This window comes from Notamacropus eugenii, chromosome 4 (assembly GCF_028372415.1).
Source record: "Notamacropus eugenii isolate mMacEug1 chromosome 4, mMacEug1.pri_v2, whole genome shotgun sequence".
In the NCBI taxonomy this organism is placed as follows: domain Eukaryota; kingdom Metazoa; phylum Chordata; class Mammalia; order Diprotodontia; family Macropodidae; genus Notamacropus; species Notamacropus eugenii.
In genome coordinates, this window is record NC_092875.1 from 162581438 (window position 1) to 162604146 (window position 22709).

The window sequence follows — 22709 nt, forward strand, 5'->3', positions numbered from 1 at the left end:
TGTTTGTTTTTGCTATGTTGGGATTAATTTCCCAAAGATAGATTAAGCAGAGAAACTAAAAATAATTCTATTCTACAGAAAACACAAGAGTTCCAATTAAACCATTCTTTAGAATAAGGAGGTCCAACTTCCTGTGGGCCTCCATCCCAAGCTCACCTGGGTAGCCTTGCCCTCTAAATCTTGGCATTTCTGTTTACATAGTCACTAATGACAGCCCTTAGGAGATAAATTAAACCTTATTTTTATAGGAGAAATTGTGCTCTTTCCTTTGTGCACACATATTTCAATTGGATAGGAAAAGGAAAACTTTCTCTTCATGTTTTCTGATTGTACTATTTTGAATGTGTCCAATTCAAAAAATATTTATTAAAAAAACAGAGCCTTGGTTCTCACTTCTGATGGAGATGTGAAGATAAATATTAAAAAAACCAGCAATTCTACAGTGTCTTACAAAATTTTATTCTTACAATAAACCTGGTAAGGACTATTATTATCCCCATTTTACAAATGAGGAAACTGAGGCAGACAGTGACTTGCCCAGCTAATATGTGAATCAAGTATGTGACAGCTAGTATGTGAATCAAGATTTGAATTCTAGTTTTCCTGACTCAAAACTGATGCCCTATCCACTATGCTACCCAGTTGCCTTATGATCTATAGTAAAAGAAGATTGGCTGTATTGATAATGGATTGATAATTCCTCAGTGGAGGAATAATTGACATTTACATAATACTCTGATTTTGAAAAATATTTTAATTGATTAACTCTTTTAGCTTCCACAATAGCCCCTGGAGACAGGTATTGCAGGCATTATTACCCTCCAGTTTTGCAGATGAGAAAACTGAAGCTTCATAAATGAAAAGTGATCTTATTATTTATCCCACAGCTAGGAGAGGCGAGATTTGAATCTAGACCTTCGTGACTCTGAGTCCAGCACCCTGAGTACAACACCATGCTGCTTCCCGCAAGGGTTTGCAATTATGATGATTTCAAAATAGTAAGATTATGGAATTTGGGCACACTGAACTACTCTTATAAAAAAGTCAAGTACTAAAACTTTCCTATCAATCAACCAATCCATCAACAAATATTTATTAAGCACCCAGATGCCAGACATTGTGCTAGGCTTTAGGGGCACAAATACAACGAATGAAGCAATCCTTGCTTTCAACAAGCTTACATGCTAATAGGAAGGAGAAGAAAAACATATATAAGTATACAGAATATGGTATCTCAAAAGTCATAATGCAGTTTTAACCTACTGAACTAAGACTTTGGGGACACCCTGTTAAACAAGAATAATGAAAATCATTACAGAGTAGTTAAGTACCACTTGGTTTGAGTAGTTTGAGTAATTTGAGGAGGAGACAACTAGCAATTGAGGGGATAAGAAAAGCCTTCATGCAGGACATGGTGCTTGAGCTGAGGGCTGAAGGGATGGGGGGGACTCTATGAGGTGAAGTTGAGTGGAAGCACATTGCAGGGAAGAGGCGCAGCCAATGCAAAGGCACAAGGACAGGAGACAGTGTTGTGTTTGAAGGACAGAGAGAAGCTAGTTTGAACCACAGAATGCTGGAGTAGACACAACATACAATGAGGTTAAAACGCTTGCTCAGGACAAGATTGTGAAGGCCTTCAGAAGCTAATCTGCTTGATTCTTGGGGTAAGAGGAAATCACTAAAGTTGACTGAGCAGGGGGAGCAATGTGGTCAGATAAACACTTAAGGAAAATAACTTTGGCAGAAGCGTGGAGGATGGACTAAAGTGGGGAGAGATGTGAGTCAGGGGGAGCAATGATTGAAACAAAAGGGATAACCAGGGTCTGAAACAAGGTATTATCAAATATCAAATGCAGACAAAGTATAGGATGTGAAAGAAGGTACAGAGGCAGAAAAGGCAAGATCTGGCAAGTGACTGGATATGGGGGATGAGGCAAAGTCAAGGATAACATCAAGGAAACTGGAAGAATGATAGCACTTACTGTTGAAATTTTTTTAAAAAGTATGGAAGACAAGTAGATTTAGGAACAAAGATGATGAATTCTGTTTGGGATACATTGAGTCTGACTTGTATAAACACTTGATTTCCCTAAGCTTACTTAAGAATATGCCACAAGATATTTTACTTGTTCAGAAAAACCAGGTGTTTTTTTAAAAAAAGGGAAGAAACAACAAATGACTTTCACTGTTGCCATACCACACTATTTACTTACACACACACACATACACACAGAGTATCTCCATTTCTCCATCAATATTTTCCATCACTTTCAGACAAGGACATTATCAAGAAACACAGCAGTTAATAACTTTTGCTCAAATGATTCATAAAAAAACAATAATGCTTTTTAAAAATGTAATTTAAAAAGTGCAATTTAAAAGACAACTTAAAAAGTGCAATTTAAAAATGCACTTTTAAAAAATCCATCTTCAAGGCTGGATTTGTGCTAAATGCTATGTACTTATTTATAAGAGACAGACTCTTGGGTCATTCAGGAATATCATTGTCTATTTAACTTCCCTGAAAAAGCAGGGAAGGAAAAGAAGCCACCCAAAAGTAATAACTAAAGATGATGAAGTAGCAGAGCTGATGCTGAAAAGCAGCATCCTGATCGCTATCCCTTACTCCGAGTGATGGTGGCTAGGCTTTGAGGAACCAGGGGTGGAGGGGGGAAGGGAAAGGAAGAACACAAGAACTCATAGAGGTCTGGGGACTGCTAAACTTGAAAGATGAGTGAAGTTTGGTCAAACAATAATACTAGCTCCAGATTCAAAACAAGTTAAGTGCTAAAGTTGTTTTTTCTTCCCCTGGCTTACTACATTCCTCATCTGATCCCCTTGGGGTCATCATATGTTTTAAAGTCCCAAACATGGAATAAAATTGTAAAGACTAGAGAATGAAAGATAAAAGAAGGGGAAATAGGCAGAAATGGAGGGAAAAACATGCCAAAAGATGGAAGTCAAGAAGCATGAATGGGCAATAGAATTTATGTATAAAGTTATTTAAAATAGAAAATAGCAAAAATTCATGTACATATGTATGTGTGGCATATATTTTATGTACAATATATTATGTGTATATGCATAATAAATGTTCAGTTATTTTTCAGCCATGTCTGACTCTTCGCAATCTCATTTGGGATTATCTTAGAAAAGGTGCAGAAGTGGTTTGCCATTGCCTTCTCCAGTTCATTTTACAAATGAGGAAGCTGAAACAAACAGGGTTAAGTGATTTGCCCAAGGTCACATGTCTGAGGTGGGATTTGAACTCATGAAGTGAGTCTTCCTGATTCCAAGCCCAGTGACCCATACACTGCAACATCTAATTGCATATATATGTATGTATATGTATATTGTATGTGTGCATATGTGTGTATGTAGTGTACATTTAATTAAATAACTCTATCTCCATACATATGTATATATGTATGCAGGTATATAGATATAAAGATAAACAGCATAGACATACAATAAAACGGCAGAGCCTGGGATTCAACCCTCTAATTCCAAAGCAGATCTCTTTTGTTAGAGGCATCATTCATAAGGACAACATAAATACTGCCATTTGCCATATCAGTAAAATCTTTCCCACATAGTCCAAATCTTTCCGTTTCCATCTTTTTTTATGCTCCAGTTTCTCTTGATCTTTCATTACCGCAGAGATGGATCCTAGATGGATCTAAGCTGGACTCAAACATACCCACCTGTCTGCTTGATGCCTCCTCCTTAATGACTGTGTATACTAGATCTGGAATCAGAGGAACAGGGTTTAAATATCAGTTCTGCCATTTATTACTTGTATGATTTGAACAAATTATTTGACTTATCTAAACTTCAATGTTCTCATCTGCCAAACAAGAGGATTGGCCTAGATCAGTGATACCAAACTAAAATCAAAATGGGAGGGAAGAAGTTATCAAACTGTAGAGCCCATGTTGACTTTGTTTTAAAATGCAATGCTATCTATGTTTTATTGTATTTTTATTCATTTTGTTAACTATTTCTCAATTACTTTAAACTGGTTCAGCAGCACTCAGGAGTGTTGTTTGTAATATAATCCACAAACTATGAGTTAGACACCCCTGGATCCACTAGATGATGTCTAATGTCCCTTCTCAGTCTAGAGCTACGATCCCATGAAACCTCTCGTTCTACAGGTGATGGAAAAATATAGTACAATTGAAAGAGCACTGAATCTGGAGTCACAGGGTCTGAGTTTAAATACTAGCTCTATTACAGCTTGAGTGACCTGGGGAAAGTTAACTTCTCTGGGTCTCAATCTCCTTATCTGTAAAATGAGGGAACTGAACTAGATGACCTCTAAGATCCCTTCTGGCTCTAAATCTCTCATTTTAAGATTCAATCCAGAGAAGATCACTTGGACCATAATAAGGCATGCTTGGTTCTCTGACTCCATGCTTAGTATTCTTTTCCCTGCTCTAGGTTGTGTCTTGATACCTCAGAAATGTATGGGGCTAGGATGACTTGGAGCAACTTCTACAAAACCAGAGCACTCTCCATGAAACGTTAGAACTTCCCAACCTCTCCCAGCTTTTTTAATGAATGATATGCAGCTCTCTTAGCTGAAATGGCCTCCCCTTAATTTATGGGCAATCACACTAGCTTACACAAATACTGGCACTTTTATGTAATCACAGAACCAGAAAGAACCATAAGATGTCATGTAGTTCAGTCATCTGCTCTATTTATTTTTTCCCCTGAGGAAAAATCATCATTCTTTTAGGATCTGAGGGCTTTACGGAGGGCTTATGATGGACCTGGCAGGTATGAATTATATATAATTCAGTGTTTTCATATAATGCTACAGTAGCATAAGAATCCTCTATTCCACACAGTAGCTACTAAATGAGACCAATTTGTATACCTAAAGCTGACCTCCATCACTTTCTCCCTGGACTTGCCATCTTAACCAAGCATTCTGACTTTTCATTTTCCCCTAAAATGCAGTCACTGGGATTGTTCGGCCCCTTCTGAAATTCAGTCACCTCCTCTAATGCAGAAATAACTATGGGATGTATACTCTGGAAAATCTATTGGTAGAGGGCAGCTGGAAACAACTGAAGCACTGAGGTTCTAAGAGATCCAACAGTGCAACTGGGGGTGGGGAGGAGGTCACTTCTCTAACAATAAATAAGTCCTCTCATGGGGAGAGAAGTTTGACTCAGTAGCACACAGTTCAGTGTCTTCCCATTTAGAATGTTCTCCTTCTATTCTTCCAAATATCTTGTTAATAAACCCATCCCATTTTATAATCCTGACCCAAAAATGTATGAAGAGGGATTTCCAGTTCTGGGAGCTAAGATGGCGGAGTGATTGGTAATTGCTATCCCATCCCCCTTGTTGACCTTGATGAGCCCAGAGAATATCTCCCCAGGAAAAACCCTGGAAGAGTGGGAGCAACTGAAGGGGTAAATAGATGCTTAGTCCATGAGGCTAGGAAAATCACTAAGGAGCATTCCTCTTGCTGTGGCTGAAGGGGACCAGTGTAGGACCAGAGCTGTTCCAGACAGCCCCACCTCAGCAAACTGGGAAAAGATCCTGAGCCCCAGGGTGGGGTGAATCCAGTAACTGCCAACACCAGAACCCCATGCATGCATCAGCACCCCAGGGAATCAGGAAGACACTAGTGCAGATGGGATCACCAACCTCTGAGTTTGGCTACGCTCTAGCTCAGCAGAGCAGACCTCCTGTTGCCATGCCACCCCTCCCCCACACTTAATGCAGCTGTCTCCAGGGTAACTCTGGGGAAACACAAAAAGAATTCACCTGGCCTCTGCTTTTCAACACCAGTCAGCTTAATACCAGGTAAGCTGCAGCATTTTAGCTTGTAGCTGAAAGAACCAGAGGACACAACAAACAAAGCCTCAAGTTTTACGCACAAGAAAAGTCAGGAAAAGGGTGATTATCATGAGTAAGAAGCAAAGCAGAAAAGAAAAGATCACAGAATCTTTCTATGGGAACAAGGACCAAAACAAAAATACCAAAGAGGTCACCATTGAGACTGTACTCCCATCTGAAACTTCAGAAGGAAATATGTACTGGTCTGAAGCACAAAAAGCCTTCTTGGAAGAGCTCAGGAAGGATTTTAAAAGCCAAATTAGAAAAACAGAAGAAAAACTGACCAATAACTTTAAAAATATGAAAAGAGAAAACAGAAGAAATAAAAGAAATATTGGACAAATGGAAAAGGAAGTTCAAAACCTAACTGGGGAAAATAACTCCTTAAAAGGGACAATTGGACAGATGGAAAAGGAAATACAAAAGTTAACTGAAGAAAATAATTTGATAAAAATTAGAAGTGGGCAAGTAGAAGCTAATGAATCTAATGAGACATCAAGAATCAGTCAAACAGAATCTAAAGAATGAAAAGACAGAAGAAAACATAAAATAGCTAATTGGAAAAACAAGTGATGTGGAAAATAGATCCAGGAGAAAAAAATCTAAGGATTATTGGTCTACCAGAAAGCCACGATTAATAAAAGAGCCTGGACAATATCATCCAAGAAATCATCAAGGAAAATTGCCCAGAAGTCTTAGATCAAGAGGGCAAAATAGTCATCAAAAGAATCCACCATTCACCTCCTGAAAGGGACCCCAAACTAAAAACACCAAGGAATACCATTGCCAAATTCCAGAACTATCAAGTGAAGGAGAAAATACTGCAGGGAGCCAGAAAGAAACAATTGAAATATCGAGGAGCTCCAGTCAGGATCACACAGAAACTTCCAGCTTCTACATTAAAAGACTGAAGGAATTGGAATACAATATTCCGTAATGCAAAGAAGCTGGGACTACAACCAAGGATTAATTACCCAGCAAAGTAGAGAATAATATTCCAGGCAAGGAGATGGGACATTCAATGAAATAAGGAATTCCCAGAGTTGCTGATGAAAAGGTCAGAATGAAACAGAAAGTTTGCTCTTCAAATGCAGGTCTCAAGAGAGGCATAAAAAGGTAAAGAGGAGAAAAAAATTTGCTACTTAATATGGGCAAACTGTTTATATCCCTATAAGGGAAGATGATACTTGTTAATCTTGAGAACTGTATATTATGAAAAATGAAAGGTGTATACATAGAGGGAGTGGGTATAAATTAAATGATGTAATGATAAACAAAAGTGATTTAAGGGTGCGAAGAGACTGTAATGGAAAATGTAAAAAGGAGGTGGCAGAAAAGAATAAATTACATCACAGGAAGGGTACAAAAATATATTATAGTAGAGGGAAAGAGGGGAGGAAGATGAGCAATGTATGAGAGGTACTCTCATCTGATTGGATTCAAGAAGGGCACAACAAACTCAGTTAAGTTTTAAAATACAACTAGCTCTACAGTGTGCGTTCGTCCTTCATTGCCAAAGAAGACGATGCCATCAGACAAATAATGATATGACTTGTTGACTTTGTTTTGAGTGAGAGAGGGCTGTGCAGGTCACCAGCCTCACTTCTCATCCAGAGCCATCTGAATCCAGTGACCAGATATTCATCAGGATCACTGGAGATGACCCAGGATGAGGCAATTGGGGTTAAGTGACTTGCTCAAGGTCACACAGCTAGTGAGTGTCAAGTATCTGAGGTGAGATTTGAACTCAGGTCCTCCTGACTCCTGCACTGGTGCTTTATCCACTGCACCACCTAGCTGCCCCTAGCTCTATAGGTAGTAGGAGGGGAAGAATGAAAAAAATGGAAGGGAGGATAAAAGGGAGGGAAGAAGGGAATTAAATAAGGGAAAAGAGAATTAAAAGGGAGGGGGACTGAAAGAAGCAAGGGAAGACTGAGGGAGGTGGTGGTCAAAAATTAAAACTCTACTGTGGAGGGGAAGGGAGAAGGGAGAACTAAAAGCATAAACAAGGGGGAAGGGGATGGAGGAAAAGACACAGATAGTAATCATAATTGTGAATGTGAATGGGATGAACTCTCCCATAAAACAGAGATGGATAGCAGAATAGATTAAAAACCATAATCCAACAATATGTTGTTTACAAGAAACATATCTGAAACAGGAGCATACACACAGGGTAAAGGTAAAAGGTTGGAGCAGAATATATTGTGCTTCAGCTGATGTAAAAAAAAAGCAGGGGTAGCAATCCTAATCTCAGACAAAGCAAAAGCAGAAATAGATCTAATCAAAAGAGATAAGGAAGGAAACCATATCCTGCTAAAAGGCACCACAGACAATGAAGCAATTTCATTACTAAACATGTATGCTTCAAATGGTATAGCATCCAAACCCTTAGAGGAGACGTTAAGGGAGTTACAGGAAGAAATAGAGAACAAAACTATACTAGCAGGGGACCTCAACCTCCCTCTCTTTGACCTTGATAAATTTAACCTCAAAATAAACAAGAAAGAAGTTAAGGAGGTGAATAAAATTCTGGATAAGGTAGATATGATAGATCTTGAGAAAACTGAATGAGGATAGAAAGGAATATACCTTTTTCTCAGCAGTACATGACACATATACAAAAATTGACCATGTACTAGGCCATAAAAACCTCACAATCCAGGCAGAGATAGTCAATGCATCCTTCTCAGATCATAATGCAATAAAAATTATATGTAATCCAAGGCCATGGAAATATAAACCAAAAACTAATTGGAAACTAAACAATCTAATCATAAAAAATGAGTGGATTAAATAACAAATTATAGCAATAATCAACAACTTCATTCAAAAGAATGACAATAATGAGACAACCTACCAAATCTTATGGGACACTGCAAAAGCAGTTCAAGTTTTATATCTTTGAATGCCTAGATGAATAAAATAGAGAAAGAAGAGATAAATGAATTGGGCATGCAGCTGAAAAAGCTAGAAAAAGAACAAATTGAGAGTCCCCAAGTAAATACCAAATTAGAAATACTGAAAACCAAAGGGGAGATTAATAAAATTGGAATTAAGAAAACTGTTAAACTAGTAAATAAAACTAAGAGTTGGTTTTATGAAAAAACCAATAAAATTGATAAACTTTTGGCCAATTTGATTTAAAAAAAAAAAAAGAAGAAAACCAAATTACCAATACCAAAAATGAAAAGGGTGACCTAACCTCCAATGAGGAGGAAATTAAAACAATAATTAGAAATCACTTTGCCCCAACTGTATGCTCATAAATTTGTGCATCTAAATGAGATGGATGATTATTTTAAAAAATATAAATTGCCCAGATTAACAGAAGAGGAAATTTGAGTACATAAATAACCCCACCTAAGAAAAGGAAATTGAACAAACCATCAATGAACTCCCTAGGAAAAAATCTCCAGGGCCAGATGGATTTACAAATGAGTTCTATCACACATTTAAAGAAAAATTAATTCCAATACTATATAGACAATTTGGGAAAATTGCCAAAGGAGTCCTACCAAATTCTTTTTATGATACAAATATGGTTCTGATACCTAAACCAGAAGAGCAAAAACAGAGAAATAAAATTATAGACCAATTTCTCTAATGAATATAGATGCAAAAATTTTAAATAAAATATTAGCAAAAAGAATACAGCAACTTATCAAGAGAATAATACATTATGATCAGGTAGGTTTTATACCAGTAATGCAGGGCTAGTTCAATATTAGAAAAGCTATTAGCATTACTGATCATATCAACAACAAAAGTAACGGAAACCACATGATTATCTCAATAGATGTAGAAAAAGTTTTTGACAAAATACAACACCCATACCTATTAAAAACACTGGAGAACATAGGAATAAAGGGAACTTTTCATAAAATAATAAGCAGTGTCCACCTAAAACCTTTAGCAAGCATTATATGCAATGGGGATAAGCGAGATGCATTTCCAATAAGATCAGGGGTGAAACACAGACATCCATTATCACCACTGTTATTCAATATGGCATTAGAAATGCTAGCTGTAGCAATAAGAGAAGAAAAAGAAACTGAAGGAATTAGAATAGGCAAAGAAGAAACTGTTGTCACTCTTTGCAGTTGATATGATGATATATTTAGAGAATCCCAGAGAATCAAGTAAACAACTTCTTGAAATAATAAACGACTTTGGCAAAGTTGCAGGTTACAAAATAAACCCACATAAATCATCTCCATTTGTATATATTGCTAACAAAGCCCAACAGCAAGAGACAGAAAAAGAAATCTCCTTTAAAGCTATGGTAGACACTATAAAATATCTGGGAGTCTACCTGCCAAAGCAAACTCAGAGACTATATGAACACAATTGCAAAACACTTTTCGCACAAATAAAATCAGATCTAAGTAAGTGGAAAAACATCAGTTGCTTGTGGGTAGGCTGAGCTAATATAATAAAAATGACAATTCTACCTAAATTAATTTACATATTCAGTGCCACAGACATACAGAGGCAGCCTAGTATAGTGGATAGAATGATGTGCTTAGAGTTGGTAAGTACTGGGTTCAAATCCTGCCTCTGACATTTCTTAGCTGTGTGACTGTGGGCAAGGAAGCTTGTTCATATGGTGCATAGAGAATTGGCCTCAAATCAGTTAATGTTCTTTTTGGCTCTGGCTGTGTAACCATGGACAAGGCCCCTAACTTCTTGGAGCTCTAAGTAACTCTCTAAAAAGGTGCCAACCTGCAGTAGTAAAGAGGGTTCCCAATATCAATGAAATCACAATTCCAGTCCTTAACACTATCCCTTAAAAGAGCCAAGTGGATATACACCATTTGTGGATTTTTGTGGATCTTTCATGGTACCAAACCACATTCACCCATTTCAGTCCTTAAAACAGATCCACCAAGTCAAAAATTAATTTTAGATAGGTTTTGTTTCTTGAAAGCATCAACTTGGAAGTCTTGGGTAACCAATGCTCTGGTATCTACTTTTCCAATACACCCCCTAAAGGCAATGGTACAGTGTAAAAGCCACTGGAGTTTTGATACAGTTTTTAACATTCAAACCAAAGATATAAAACCATAACATGGTGACAGAGAGGTTGTCATTAGATCAGAAGTAAGCCATAATTATAAGGCCAATTGCTTCTCTGATCTCCAATTTCTTCCCAGCTATGAGAAACAGTGAGTAGGGGTAGAGAGGGTAGGGAAGGGAGGCAAAAAACAAAAAACAAACAAAAAAAAACCCAAAATACTTACCTGAAACCTATGTACTTGCCTATTGCCTTGAAATCAGAAATCTTCTTGTTATGGGCTTTCTCTTTTCCCTCATGGCATCAGGAACTAAACCATAAGTCAGGACATAGTTCAATGTGCCAGAGCCTTAATCCTTTGTGAAAATGAAATAAAATAAATGCAAAGGTCTGTATGTAAAGAAGCTAAGCTCAAGCTGTTCTCTGTATTAAATTATCCAAATGTCCACAGAAACAATACCCCATGTGCCTTTTTTGGACACTAGAGTATGAAAGGGGCCACCAGTGTGTACATTAGGCCCTTGCCCCACTGACAGATTTTCCTGCACATATTTTGGCTCCTTGATATCTCAATTAACCCATCATTACATATGAGTCTGGTTCTTGCAAAGGGCAATGCCCTTTTTATCAGAACACCTAAGAAGGATAAAATGAAACAATTCTAGGTCGTTATAATAATTAATCTTGGTCCTAAAGAATAATTGAGAAAATGAACTTATTCCATTGCCAAACTGGGGTACTATGGATATGCAAAATCACATACACCCTCAGGATATATGGATAGATTGGTTGATTTTGCTGAACTGTTTCTTGTTTGTCTTCTTTTAAAATCTTTGTTACAAAGAAAAATGTGATGGGTAGAAGATGGTGGGGGAGAAATTCCAAAATGAAGGTGATCTAAAAGTAATCAATAAACGTTTAGCTTAAAAATCTACTTACACAATTAAATGTATTCCTTTCAACAACAACTTATTCAAGGCCTGTTACGCGTAAGATACAGTGCCAGGTGGTAGGAGTACAAAAACAGAAAATGAAACAGACCACAACCTATCAAAGGTACTATCTATTTGAATATTGGTGGGGGTAAGGTGGTCTCAGATTCATAATTTTCATTTATATGGTTCACTCTGGTTTTGGAAACTGCCTCTATCAATAAGGATCAGCAGCTAGTCTGTAACTGACAGTCTGCACTAACAGGTTAAGTGATATTGGACCCCAGAAGGTTCTCTGAATCTAAGCTATATTCTATGGACACTGCCCCTCCTGGAAAATTACAAACCCTTTATGCTGACTAGGGAACAATTCACTATATTATTTCCCCTCCTATAAAACAATCTCCTTTTCCAACTGTGTGTAAGAAGACGATCTCCAACAGGATACATTGCTAGCAGACTCAAAATGTAAAAAACCTAATTCATCATTTTAGCCCTCCCTCCCAAATGGCCCTTTCCACTGATATTCCCCTATCTTTTCATTTTTTCCAGTTGCCTGGCCTCAAAACCTCCAAGCCACCTGCCCTTTACTCTCCCTAAATATGTTCCTCTGCCTCCAAAGACACCTAATCAATCACCAAACTGTATCAAGTGTTTGGCAACATAATCTCTCCCTCTTTTTCTAATCCCATGACACCTAGCTAATTCAGGTCATGAGCACTTCTAAACTCTTCACCAGGCCCAAACTAGTCTCTGTATATTCAATTTCTAATCTTTAATCCATTTCCTACTCAGTACCCATTCAAATCAACAAACACTTCATAAGTATATGTTATGTGCAAGATTCCCAGTAGGCAGTTTCCATCTAAAGACAGAAACAGACAAGATACACAGAATGTCCCTTCCCTCAAGGCTCTAACATTCTGCTATGAGAATAATGCTGGAAATACAACATGTAACAGCTAAGTAAATATGAAGTAGAAGACGCTAATAACTGCCTGGATCAAGAAAGGCTGCCTGGACCAGGAAAGGCTTCCTGGGGGAGGTGGTACCTGAGCTGACCCTGGAAAGAAAGAAAATTTTCCAAGAGACAGAAATGAGGAAGGAATGATTCCAGGCACGGGACACCATAAATGTAAATGCCTAGAGGTGAGAGATGGAATGTTCAGTTCAAGAAACAGTAGATCAGTTAGACTGGAATGGAGCATGATAAAAGGGGAGAAATTTTTTTTAAGTTGAAGAAGCTGAAGGCAGATTATCAAGGGCCTCAAATGCCAGGCTAAAGAATTCTGTACTTTTACCCAAAGGTAACAGGAAATCCTTAAAGATTTTTTTAAAGCAGATTGATTCCACGTGTGCATTTAGAAAGATTATTTTGGGAGCTGTGTGGAGGATGAATTGATACTACTGGGAGTTCTGGGAACCAACTGGGACATTATTGTAACAGTCAAGGTAAATAGGACAGTCAAGAAAATAAGGTCCTAAACTAGATATGATAACCATTTGATTGGAGAAAAACAACATAGATGCTAGAAATGTTGTAAAGATAGAGTCAGCAAGACCTGGCTCCTCAAGAAATATGGTGTGCTGGTAAATATTTAATAGGCAGCTCTTTGGGGGGGGGGGGGGCGGGGCGGTGAGCTGTACTCACAACACTTCAAGTTTAACCTGCACTATTAACATTTTCTCCATCACTTTCTTAAGTCTAGACAATCAACAAAACAAACTCTGATGTATGGCATTTCCCTATTTCTGAGATGTAAATATTCACATAGAAAATTTAACAATCAGCTCTGTCCAGTCCATATGAGCTGGCTTCTGTACACCCTTGGTGGAAGTGATAATCAGGTCAGAACCAAGGATGAACCTGGAGATTTAGATATGGGTAACTTGGAGGATGGTTATGACCTCAACAGAAATAAGAGAGTTTAGAGACTTGAGAGGTTTGAAGGGAAAGATAATTCATTCCATTTCGGACACTGAATCATAAGAACATAGATTTAGAACCAGGACTTTAGAGGTCATCTAATCCAACACACTCATTTTACAAATGAGGAGCTTGATGCTCAAACAAATTAAATGACTTGCCCAAATTCTAATTTAGGTCTTCTAATTCTTAAGCAAGGGTTAAATTTTCATGGATTTTATCTTCATACCATTGTTTAAATGCATCTGCTTCTCTCTACCAAACCTACAATCACTATAATTCAAGCCCTCATCACATGCAAACTTAAACTATCACCCAGTGTTCTATAAATGCAAGAATGTAAATTACTGGAGGAAATTAGATTTAGACCAAGATCTTCCACCATATACTACAATGAGCTCAAAATATATGACCTAAATATACAAGGTCATAATATAAAAAAGAGACAAGATCAGGAAACTTCTACAACTACAACTAGAGAAATAATTCTTACCTAACCCTAGTGATAGAGAAAATCAAAGTAGATATTTACTGACATAAAATTTAAAAGCTTTTGCATTAATAAGATCAATTAAGATAGACTTAAAAGAGAAACTCTAGAGTGGAAAATACTTGAATCAAGTATCATTTAGTCTAACTGCATAATATGTAAGAAATTGGCACAAATATAAATCATCAAGGGCAATTTCCCAATAGAGAAATAGTCAGGAGAGATGAATAGCTTTCAAAAAGCAGACCTCATGCTCCAAATGACTAATGGAAGGAGAAATGCAAATTAAAACAACTCCGAAGTTTCATCTCACTCCATGCAAACTGAAAAAGATCACTTCACAAAAGGTCAACAATGTTGAAGAGGCTATGGAGGGATTCTGTTGCTGGAGCTGTGAAGTGGTCCAGCCATTCTGTGTAATGATAAGGAATTATGTAAGGAAACTGACTTAAGCTGATCATACTACTGGACTTCTCCAAGGAAGTCCAAGAAAGAAACAAAATCCCAATGTAAATCAGAATATTAGTAGCAACATCCGTACTGGAAAAGAACCAGAAACAAGTTGGGCACACATCAAATGAAAAATTACTAAGAAAAAAATATATTATTTGAATGAAATGGAATGATGTTGTATAGTAAGAAATGATGAACATGAGAATGTCATATAGACCATGGAAGTTATATGAATTAATGCAAAATGAAACAAGCAGAACTAAAAAGAAGAAAGAATATACATGGTGAAAACAACATAAATGGCAAGATTTCTCAAAGTAAGTGAGACTTTGAGTAACTGAAAAACCAGTACATGTTCTAGAAAACATATAATGAAATATTTCAGCCTTCATGGAAGAGAGGCATAACATTCATGACAAGAACCAAATATTAAAAAATAACATTAGCAGAGGTAGTCACAGTTAGACACAGTTTACCAAAATGTGGGGTATAACACATGTCCCTCCATCTAGGTTAAGAAGGAAGGTGAAACTCTGATCAAAATTGTGCATATTACTGAGTAGAATACATGCATAAATATATCCACCTTTTTTTCCCAGTAAAAATGGCATTCAAATTAAAATCAACAACAGGAATTTCTGGGAGCCAAGATGGCAGAGTAAGCAGTAAACTGCCATAACTTTCCCATATTCACTTCCAAACAATCATAAAATAGTACCCTCCCCAAAAGTCCTTGAACAGAAGAACCAGGAAAAAGATGAAGCAAAACAATATTTTAGCCCAAGAAACTTAGACTAGCAAGAAAGGTCTGTCACACTCAGGCAAATGAGAAACGCAGTTCATGGCAGAAAGCATCCCACTAAGTTAGCAAGCTCCCTTTCAGCAAACTAGGAAGAGATTGTGAGCCCCAGTGTGATGGAGCAAGGAAGCAGCAACATCAGGATCCCCCCAACACACACCCCCACACTCCCCACCTCCCACCCCCCCACACACAACATAGCTGGGGAATAGATTCCAAGTCCAAAAACCACAAGGTGCTGCAGTATAACCCAGGGCAAACAGGCAGCTGCCACTGGCCAGACAGACAAATGCTTCAATGTAGCCCTGACACAGAAACACCTCACAAGCCTCAACACAGGCCAGACACCACCACTAGGATCTCAGCTTAGAACTAGGCAAGCTGCCAGACCTTTATGGACTACAGAAGCACCGCTACCCCCGCACTGGTCCCCTCAGTGCAGGACTAGGTAAACAGCCAGGGTCTACAGCCCCTGGCACAAGAAACCTGCGTTAGTGCCCCTTCCACCCTAGAAGCAGAGCTTAAATTTAAAAGAAAAAAAAAGGCCAAAAAGAGAAGAGCAAAAAATAACATCAAAAAAAAGAATCTGACCATAGAAAGTTCGACAGGGAAGATCAATACACAAAGTCAGAAGAGACAACAATGTCAAAACAGCCATGGGCAAAACCCCAAAGAAAAATGGAAGTGGTCTCAAATCCAGAAAGAACTCATGGCAGAACTCAAAAAGGTGCCTAAAATCATATAAGAGAAGTAGAAGAAAAATGGGGGAAATGGAAAAAAGAAGAAAAATAAGAGTGATGCAAGAGAATTATGAAAGAAGAGTCAACAGATCAGAAAAAGAAAACAGCTGCTTAAAAAGTAGAATTGGCCAAATGGAAAAGGAGCTACAAAAATCCATTAAAGAAAACAAGTCCCTAAAGTTAGAACTGGGCAAGTGGAAGCTAATAACTCTATGAGACACAAGAATCAATTAAACAAGTTCAAAAGAATGAAAAGAATAGAAGAAAATGTAAAATGCCTTATTGGAAAAACAAATGACCTGGAAAAAAGATCCATGAGAGACAATGTCAGAATCATTGGATCATCTGAAAGGCATAATCAAAAGGAGGACCTGCACAGCATCTTTCAAGCAATTACCAAGGAAAACTGCCTTGATATCCTGGAACCAGAGGGCAAAATAGGCATTGAAAGAATCCACTAAGGAAAGAGATCCCAAAATAAAAACTCCAAGTAACATTATAGCCAAATTACAGAAACATTGCTTGAACCTACAGGTCAAGGAAAAAAACACTGCAAGTGGCCAGAAAGAAACAAAATACTGGAGAGCCACAATGAGAATTACACAGGACTTAGCAGCTACAACACTGAAGGATTGGAGGTTATGGGAGATTATATTCTGGAAGGCAAAGGAACTAGGACCACAACCAAGAATCACCTACATGGAAAAATTAAGTATAATACTCAAGGTAAAAAATGATCATTCACATGAAGGACCAGCCATTTGAGTTTTTGAGTCACTTGGCTCCAGAAGTCAGGTAAAAAGAAAAACAACAACACACAAAAACTCACCAAACAAACAAACAAACTTTGTAGTCATTGGAATGTTAACAACTGTATGTTGTCTACTTTATCGTAAATACTGGTGAACATTAGTCAAATATTTTTATAGTCTTTCTTTGCATTCAAAAAGAAAAGAAAATTTTCGGTTAATTCTAGCACTTTCTTGTCTTCTTGTCTTGTCTAGCATAATCTATCTTCACTACAGTCACATCCATACCAGATAAGTGTAAATCAGGGTAATATTCTTTTCAAAAAGATTTCTGACTTTTCCTTTGAAAGCTGCAGAATTGAGAAAGATCATTGGTTTCTTCATTTGTGCACTGGGAGGAATGAGTTGAATTCTGGATTTCTTGACAGCCTGCTCTTCCTGAGAACATGAGAACTTGGGGCAGGTCCTAGACATGGAGGAGTACTAAGTATTCATTGCCTTAAGAAAGTGTAACAAAAAGAAAACTGGTAGAAGGCCTCCCAGCACTCACCTCTAACACTGTTTTACCTCAAGCTAGCTCTGATCAAAGCTACCGTGGACTGTGTTATGAGAGCAAAGTGCCCAGGATTCAGGCGTCACTAGATATTCCTACTATGTCATGCTCCTACCACATCTGGATTATTATGTACAATTCTGGGTACTACATTTCAGAGAGGACATCAATAATCTGGAAAGCATCTAGAAGAAGGCAATCACAATGTGAAAATGAGCCAAGATGAGTATGTAATGGAGAAATGAAAAGAACAATCAGACCTGTTAGGCTAGAGAAAAGAAGACTCAGTGGAGGAGAGAAGATATGATAACATCTGAAAGTATTAGAAAAAGAGTTAGAGAGAAGAAAGATGAAAAATGTTCTGTTTAACCCTGGAGGATAGAACTAGGAGCAATGGATAGAAGTTTTAAGAAGCATATTTAGGCCTGATGTCAATAAATTCTTCTTAACCAATAAAGTCATCCAAAGAATTGGAAGTTGAGGGAATGTCCATCAACTGGGGAATGACTGAACAAGTTGTGGTATGGGAATGTAATGGAATACTATTGCACTCTAAGTAATGCTAAGCAGGTGGGCTTGAGAAAACCCTGGAAAGACTAATATGAACTGATGCAGAGTGAAATGAGCAGAATCAGAAGAACATTGTAAACAGTTACACCCATATTGTGCAATGACTGCCCTTGATAGACTTAGCCCTCCTCAGCAATGTAAGAATCTAAGACAAATCCAAAAAAACTAATGATGGAAAATTCAGAGAAAGAACTTTAGAGTCCTAATACAGATGGAAGCATACTATTTGCTTCCCTTTTGTTGTTTTGTTTTGTTGCTTCTTTCTTGTGGTTCCTCTCATTAGTTCTAACTCTTCTTTACATCACGACTAATGTGAAAATAAGTTTAATATGAATGTGTAAGTAGAGCCTATATCAGATTGCATACCATCTTGGGGAGAGGGGAAGCATGGGGAAGGGAGAAAATTCAAAACTCAAAATCTTATGGAAGCAAATGTTAAAAACTAAAAATAAATTGATTAATTTTTTATAAAAAGCTAAAAAAAAAATGATCATTCAATGAAATAGAAGAATTTCCAGGTCTCATAAGGAGACCAGAATTGAATAAAACATTTGATCTCCAATATCAAGACCCAAGAGAAGTATAAACAAGTAAAAAGGGAAAAGAAAACTAAGAGCTAAACTGTTTACATTCATACATAGGAAGATAGGACTTGTAATTCTTAAAGACTGTACCACTAATAGTACAGCAAGAAGTAAAATAATAGACAGAGGGTATGGGTATAAAGTGAATTTGAGGGGAAGGACAAAAAAATAGCTAAGGGATAATAAAGAGGGGTACACAGGATGCAGAAAGAAGGGAGAGGTAGAATGGGATAAATTATTTCACAAGAAGAGGCTCAATAAATCTATTACAGAGGAGGCAAAGATGGGAGGGTGGGAAATGGGCATCACTTGAACCTTACTTGCATCAGTAAAGGCTCAAAGACAGAATAATATATGTACAATCAGTTGAATATAGAAATCTACCTTACCCAACAGGGAAATAGGAAGAGAGGGGATTAAGTAAAAGGGGGAGGGGGGGGAACTGACAGAAAGGAGGGCAGATCAGGGGAGGTGGCAGACAGAAGCAAAACACTTGTTCAGTAGGGAAATGATGAAAGAAGAGGGAGGACAAACAGGAAGAAAAATAGAATGGTAGGAAATACACAGTTATAACCATAACTTTTCATGTGAAAGGGATGAACTATCCCATAAAATGGAAGTGGATAGCAGAGTGGATCAAAAACCAGAATCCTACAACATGTTGTTTACAAGAAATACACTTGAAGCAGAGAGACACGCAGTGTAAAGGTAAGGGGATGGAGCACAATCTATCAAGCTTGAGCTGAAGTTTAAAAAGCAGGGATGGCAATCCTGTTCTCAGACAAAACAAAAGCAAATATAGAGCTAATTAAAAGGGATAAGGGGGCAGAGCCAAGATGGCAGAGTAGAAACACACAAATACGCTAGCTCCGAACCCACAGCCCATGAAATATCCGTAGTAAAGAGCCGCCAATAAATTTGGGAGCAGGAGAAGCCACATAATAGTGGAGCGGATAAGATTTCTGTTCTAGAGGGACCTGCAAACCTCTTGCAAAAGGTCCGTCGCGCTGTGGACGCGGAGCCCAGCCCAGCCCTGCACCAGCCCCGGCAACGAGAGGAACAGATCCGAGCAGACTTCAGGGACAGGATCTCCAGCGGCCACGCGGGTCCCTCCACCCACAGGTGACGGGGGTCGGTGAGAAGGTCTCTTTGGTGGGTCGAGAGGGGAGTGGGGTGCCCCCATACTCAGGCCCCCTCGGAAGGCAACAGCGGAGGTGGGAGCAGACCAGGGCTCCCCAAGCAGGCAGGAGCCTGGATCCATTGTTGAAGGTCTCTGCATAAACCCCCTGAGGGAACTGAGCCCGTGAGGCGGCCCTGCCCCCGCCTGAGCACCTAAACTTAATCTCACACTGAATAGCAGCCCTGCCCCCGCCCAAAGCACTGAGGCTGGGAAGCAGCATTTGATTCTCAGACCCCAAGCGCTGGCTGGGAAGATCCGGAGGTGAGGTGGGTGTGAGGAGAATATTCAGAGCTCAAGTCACTGGCTGGGAAAACGCCCAGAAAAGGGAAAAAACCAAGACTATTGAGGGTTACTTTCTTGGTGAGCAGGTTTCTCCTCCCCTCCCTTCTGATGAGGAAGAGTGGTGCTCACCATCAGGGGAAGACACTGAAGTCAGTGCTTCTACATCCCAGCCCACTCAATGGGATCAGTTCTGGGAAAAGGTCTTAAAGAGCCCAAACAATTTTCAAAATCATGATAGAGAGGTGGAGGAAAAACTGGGAAGAGTAATAAAAGACTTGCAAGCAAAGTATGAACAATAAATCAGCACCCTGCTAAAGGAGACCCAAAAAAATGCGGAAGAAAATAACACCCTGAAAAATAGGCTAACTCAATTGGCAAAGGAGGTTCAAGAAGCCAATGAGGAAAAGAATGCTTTCAAAAGCAGAATTAGCCAAATGCAAAAGGAGATTCAAAAGCTCACTGAAGAAAATAGTTATTTCAAAATTAGAATGGAACAGATGGAGGCTAATGACTTTATGAGAAACCAAGAAATCACAAAACAAAACCAAAAGAATGAAAAAAATGGAAGATAATGTGAAATATCTCACTGGAAAAACAACTGACCTGGAAAATAGATCCAGGAGAGACAATTTAAAAATTATGGGACGACCTGAAAGCCATGATCAAAAAAAGAGCCTAGACATCATCTTTCATGAAATTATCAAGGAAAACTGCCCTGATATTCTAGAACCAGAAGGCAAAATAAATATTGAAAGAATCCACCGATCACCACCTGAAAAAGATCCAAAAAGAGAAACTCCTAGGAATATTGTGGCCAAATTCCAGAATTCCCAGGTCAAGGAGAAAATATTGCAAGCAGCTAGAAAGAAACAATTCAAGTACTGTGGAAATACAATCAGGATAACACAAGATCTAGCAGCTTCTACATTAAGGGATCGAAGGGCATGGAATAGGATATTCCAGAAGTCAAAGCAATTAGGACTAAAACCAAGAATCACCTACCCAGCAAAACTGAGTATAATACTTCAGGGGAAAAAATGGTATTTCAATGAAATAGAGGACTTTCAAGCATTCTTGATGAAAAGACCAGAGCTGAAAAGAAAATTTGACTTTCAAACACAAGAATGAAGAGAAGCATGAAAAGGTAAACAGCAAAGAGAAGTCATAAGGGACTTGTAAAAGTTGAACTGTTTACATCCCTACATGGAAAGACAATATTAGTAACTCTTGAAACTATTCAGTATCTGGGTACTTGGTGGGATTACACACACACACATGCACATGCACACACTCATAGAGACAGAGTGCGCAGAGCGAATTGAATAGGATGGGATCATATCTTAAAAAAAAAAATGAAATCAAGCAGTGAGAGAGAAATATATGGGAGGAGAAAGGGAGAAATGGAATGGGGCAAATTATCTCTCATAAAAGAGACAAGCAAAAGATTTTTTTTTAGTTTGGGGAAAAAGAGGGGAGGTGAGAGAAAAACATGAAGCTTACTTTCATCACATTCCACTAAAGGAAGGAATAAAATGCACACTCATTTTGGTATGAAAACCTATCTTACAATACAGGAAGGTGGGGGACAAGGGGATAAACAGGGTGGGGGGGACGATGGAAGGGAGGGCATGGGGAGGAGGGTACAATTTGAGGTCGACACTCACAGGGAGGGACAGGATCAAAAGACAGAATAGAAGTAATTGGAAGCAGGATAGGATGGAGGGAAATATAGTTAGTCTTATATAACACGACTATTATGGAAGTCATTTGCAAAACTACACAGATTTGGCTGATATTGAATTGCTTGCCTTCCAAAGGGAGGGGGAGGGGAGGGAGGGAGGAAAAGAAGTTGCAACTCAAAGTTTTAGGAATAACTGTCAAGTACTGTTCTTGCCGCTAGGAAATAAGAAATACAGGTAAAGGGGTATAGAAAGTTATTTGGCCCAACAGGACAGAGGAGAGGATGGAGACAAGGGTAGAGAGGAATGATGGAGAAGAGAGCGGAGTGGAGATGGGGGCAATTAGAATGTGTGGTGTTTTGGGGGGGGAGGGGACAAGGGGGGAGAAAATTTGGAGCCCAAAAATTCTGTGAAAATGAATGTTAAAAGTGAAATAAAAAAATAAAAAATAAAAGGGATAAGGAAGGAAACTACATCTTGCTAAAAGGTACCATTGATAAAGAAGTCATAACAATACTAAACATACCAAGTGATATAGCAACCAAATTCTTAAAGAAGTTAAGTGAGTTACAGATTCATGACCAAACAAGAGAAAGAAAGCATTACGAAATGTAAAACAGATCACTTTGATTATATTAAATTAACAAGCAAAAACAATGCAATCAAGATTAGAAGAAAAACAGAAATCTGGGAAACAATCTTTACAGCAAGTATCTCTGGTAAGGGTCTCATTTCTCAAATATATAGAGAAATGCACTTTTAAAAATATAAGCCATTATCCAATTCCTAAATGGTCAAAGGATGAGAACAGGAAGTTTACAGATGAAGAAATCAAAGCTATCCACAAGCATATGGAGAAATGATCTAAATCACTTTTGATTGAAGTGCAAATGAA

General features: G+C 38.3%; 1 protein-coding gene across 2 annotated transcripts in view; it reads right to left on the bottom strand.

Annotated features, from left to right (window-relative positions):
* Positions 1-22709, bottom strand: part of LRRC69 (leucine rich repeat containing 69) — a 171255-nt gene that overhangs the window by 14418 nt on the left and 134128 nt on the right. Inside the window, exon 7 of one of the 2 annotated variants that reach the window (XM_072603593.1) lies at positions 3705-3748. The exons of the other annotated variant lie outside the window; for it this stretch is intronic. Within the exon in view, the coding sequence (XP_072459694.1) occupies positions 3743-3748 (6 nt within the window). The 3' untranslated portion in view covers positions 3705-3742. The remainder of the gene's footprint in view (positions 1-3704; positions 3749-22709) is intronic. 2 annotated transcript variants of the gene reach the window in all.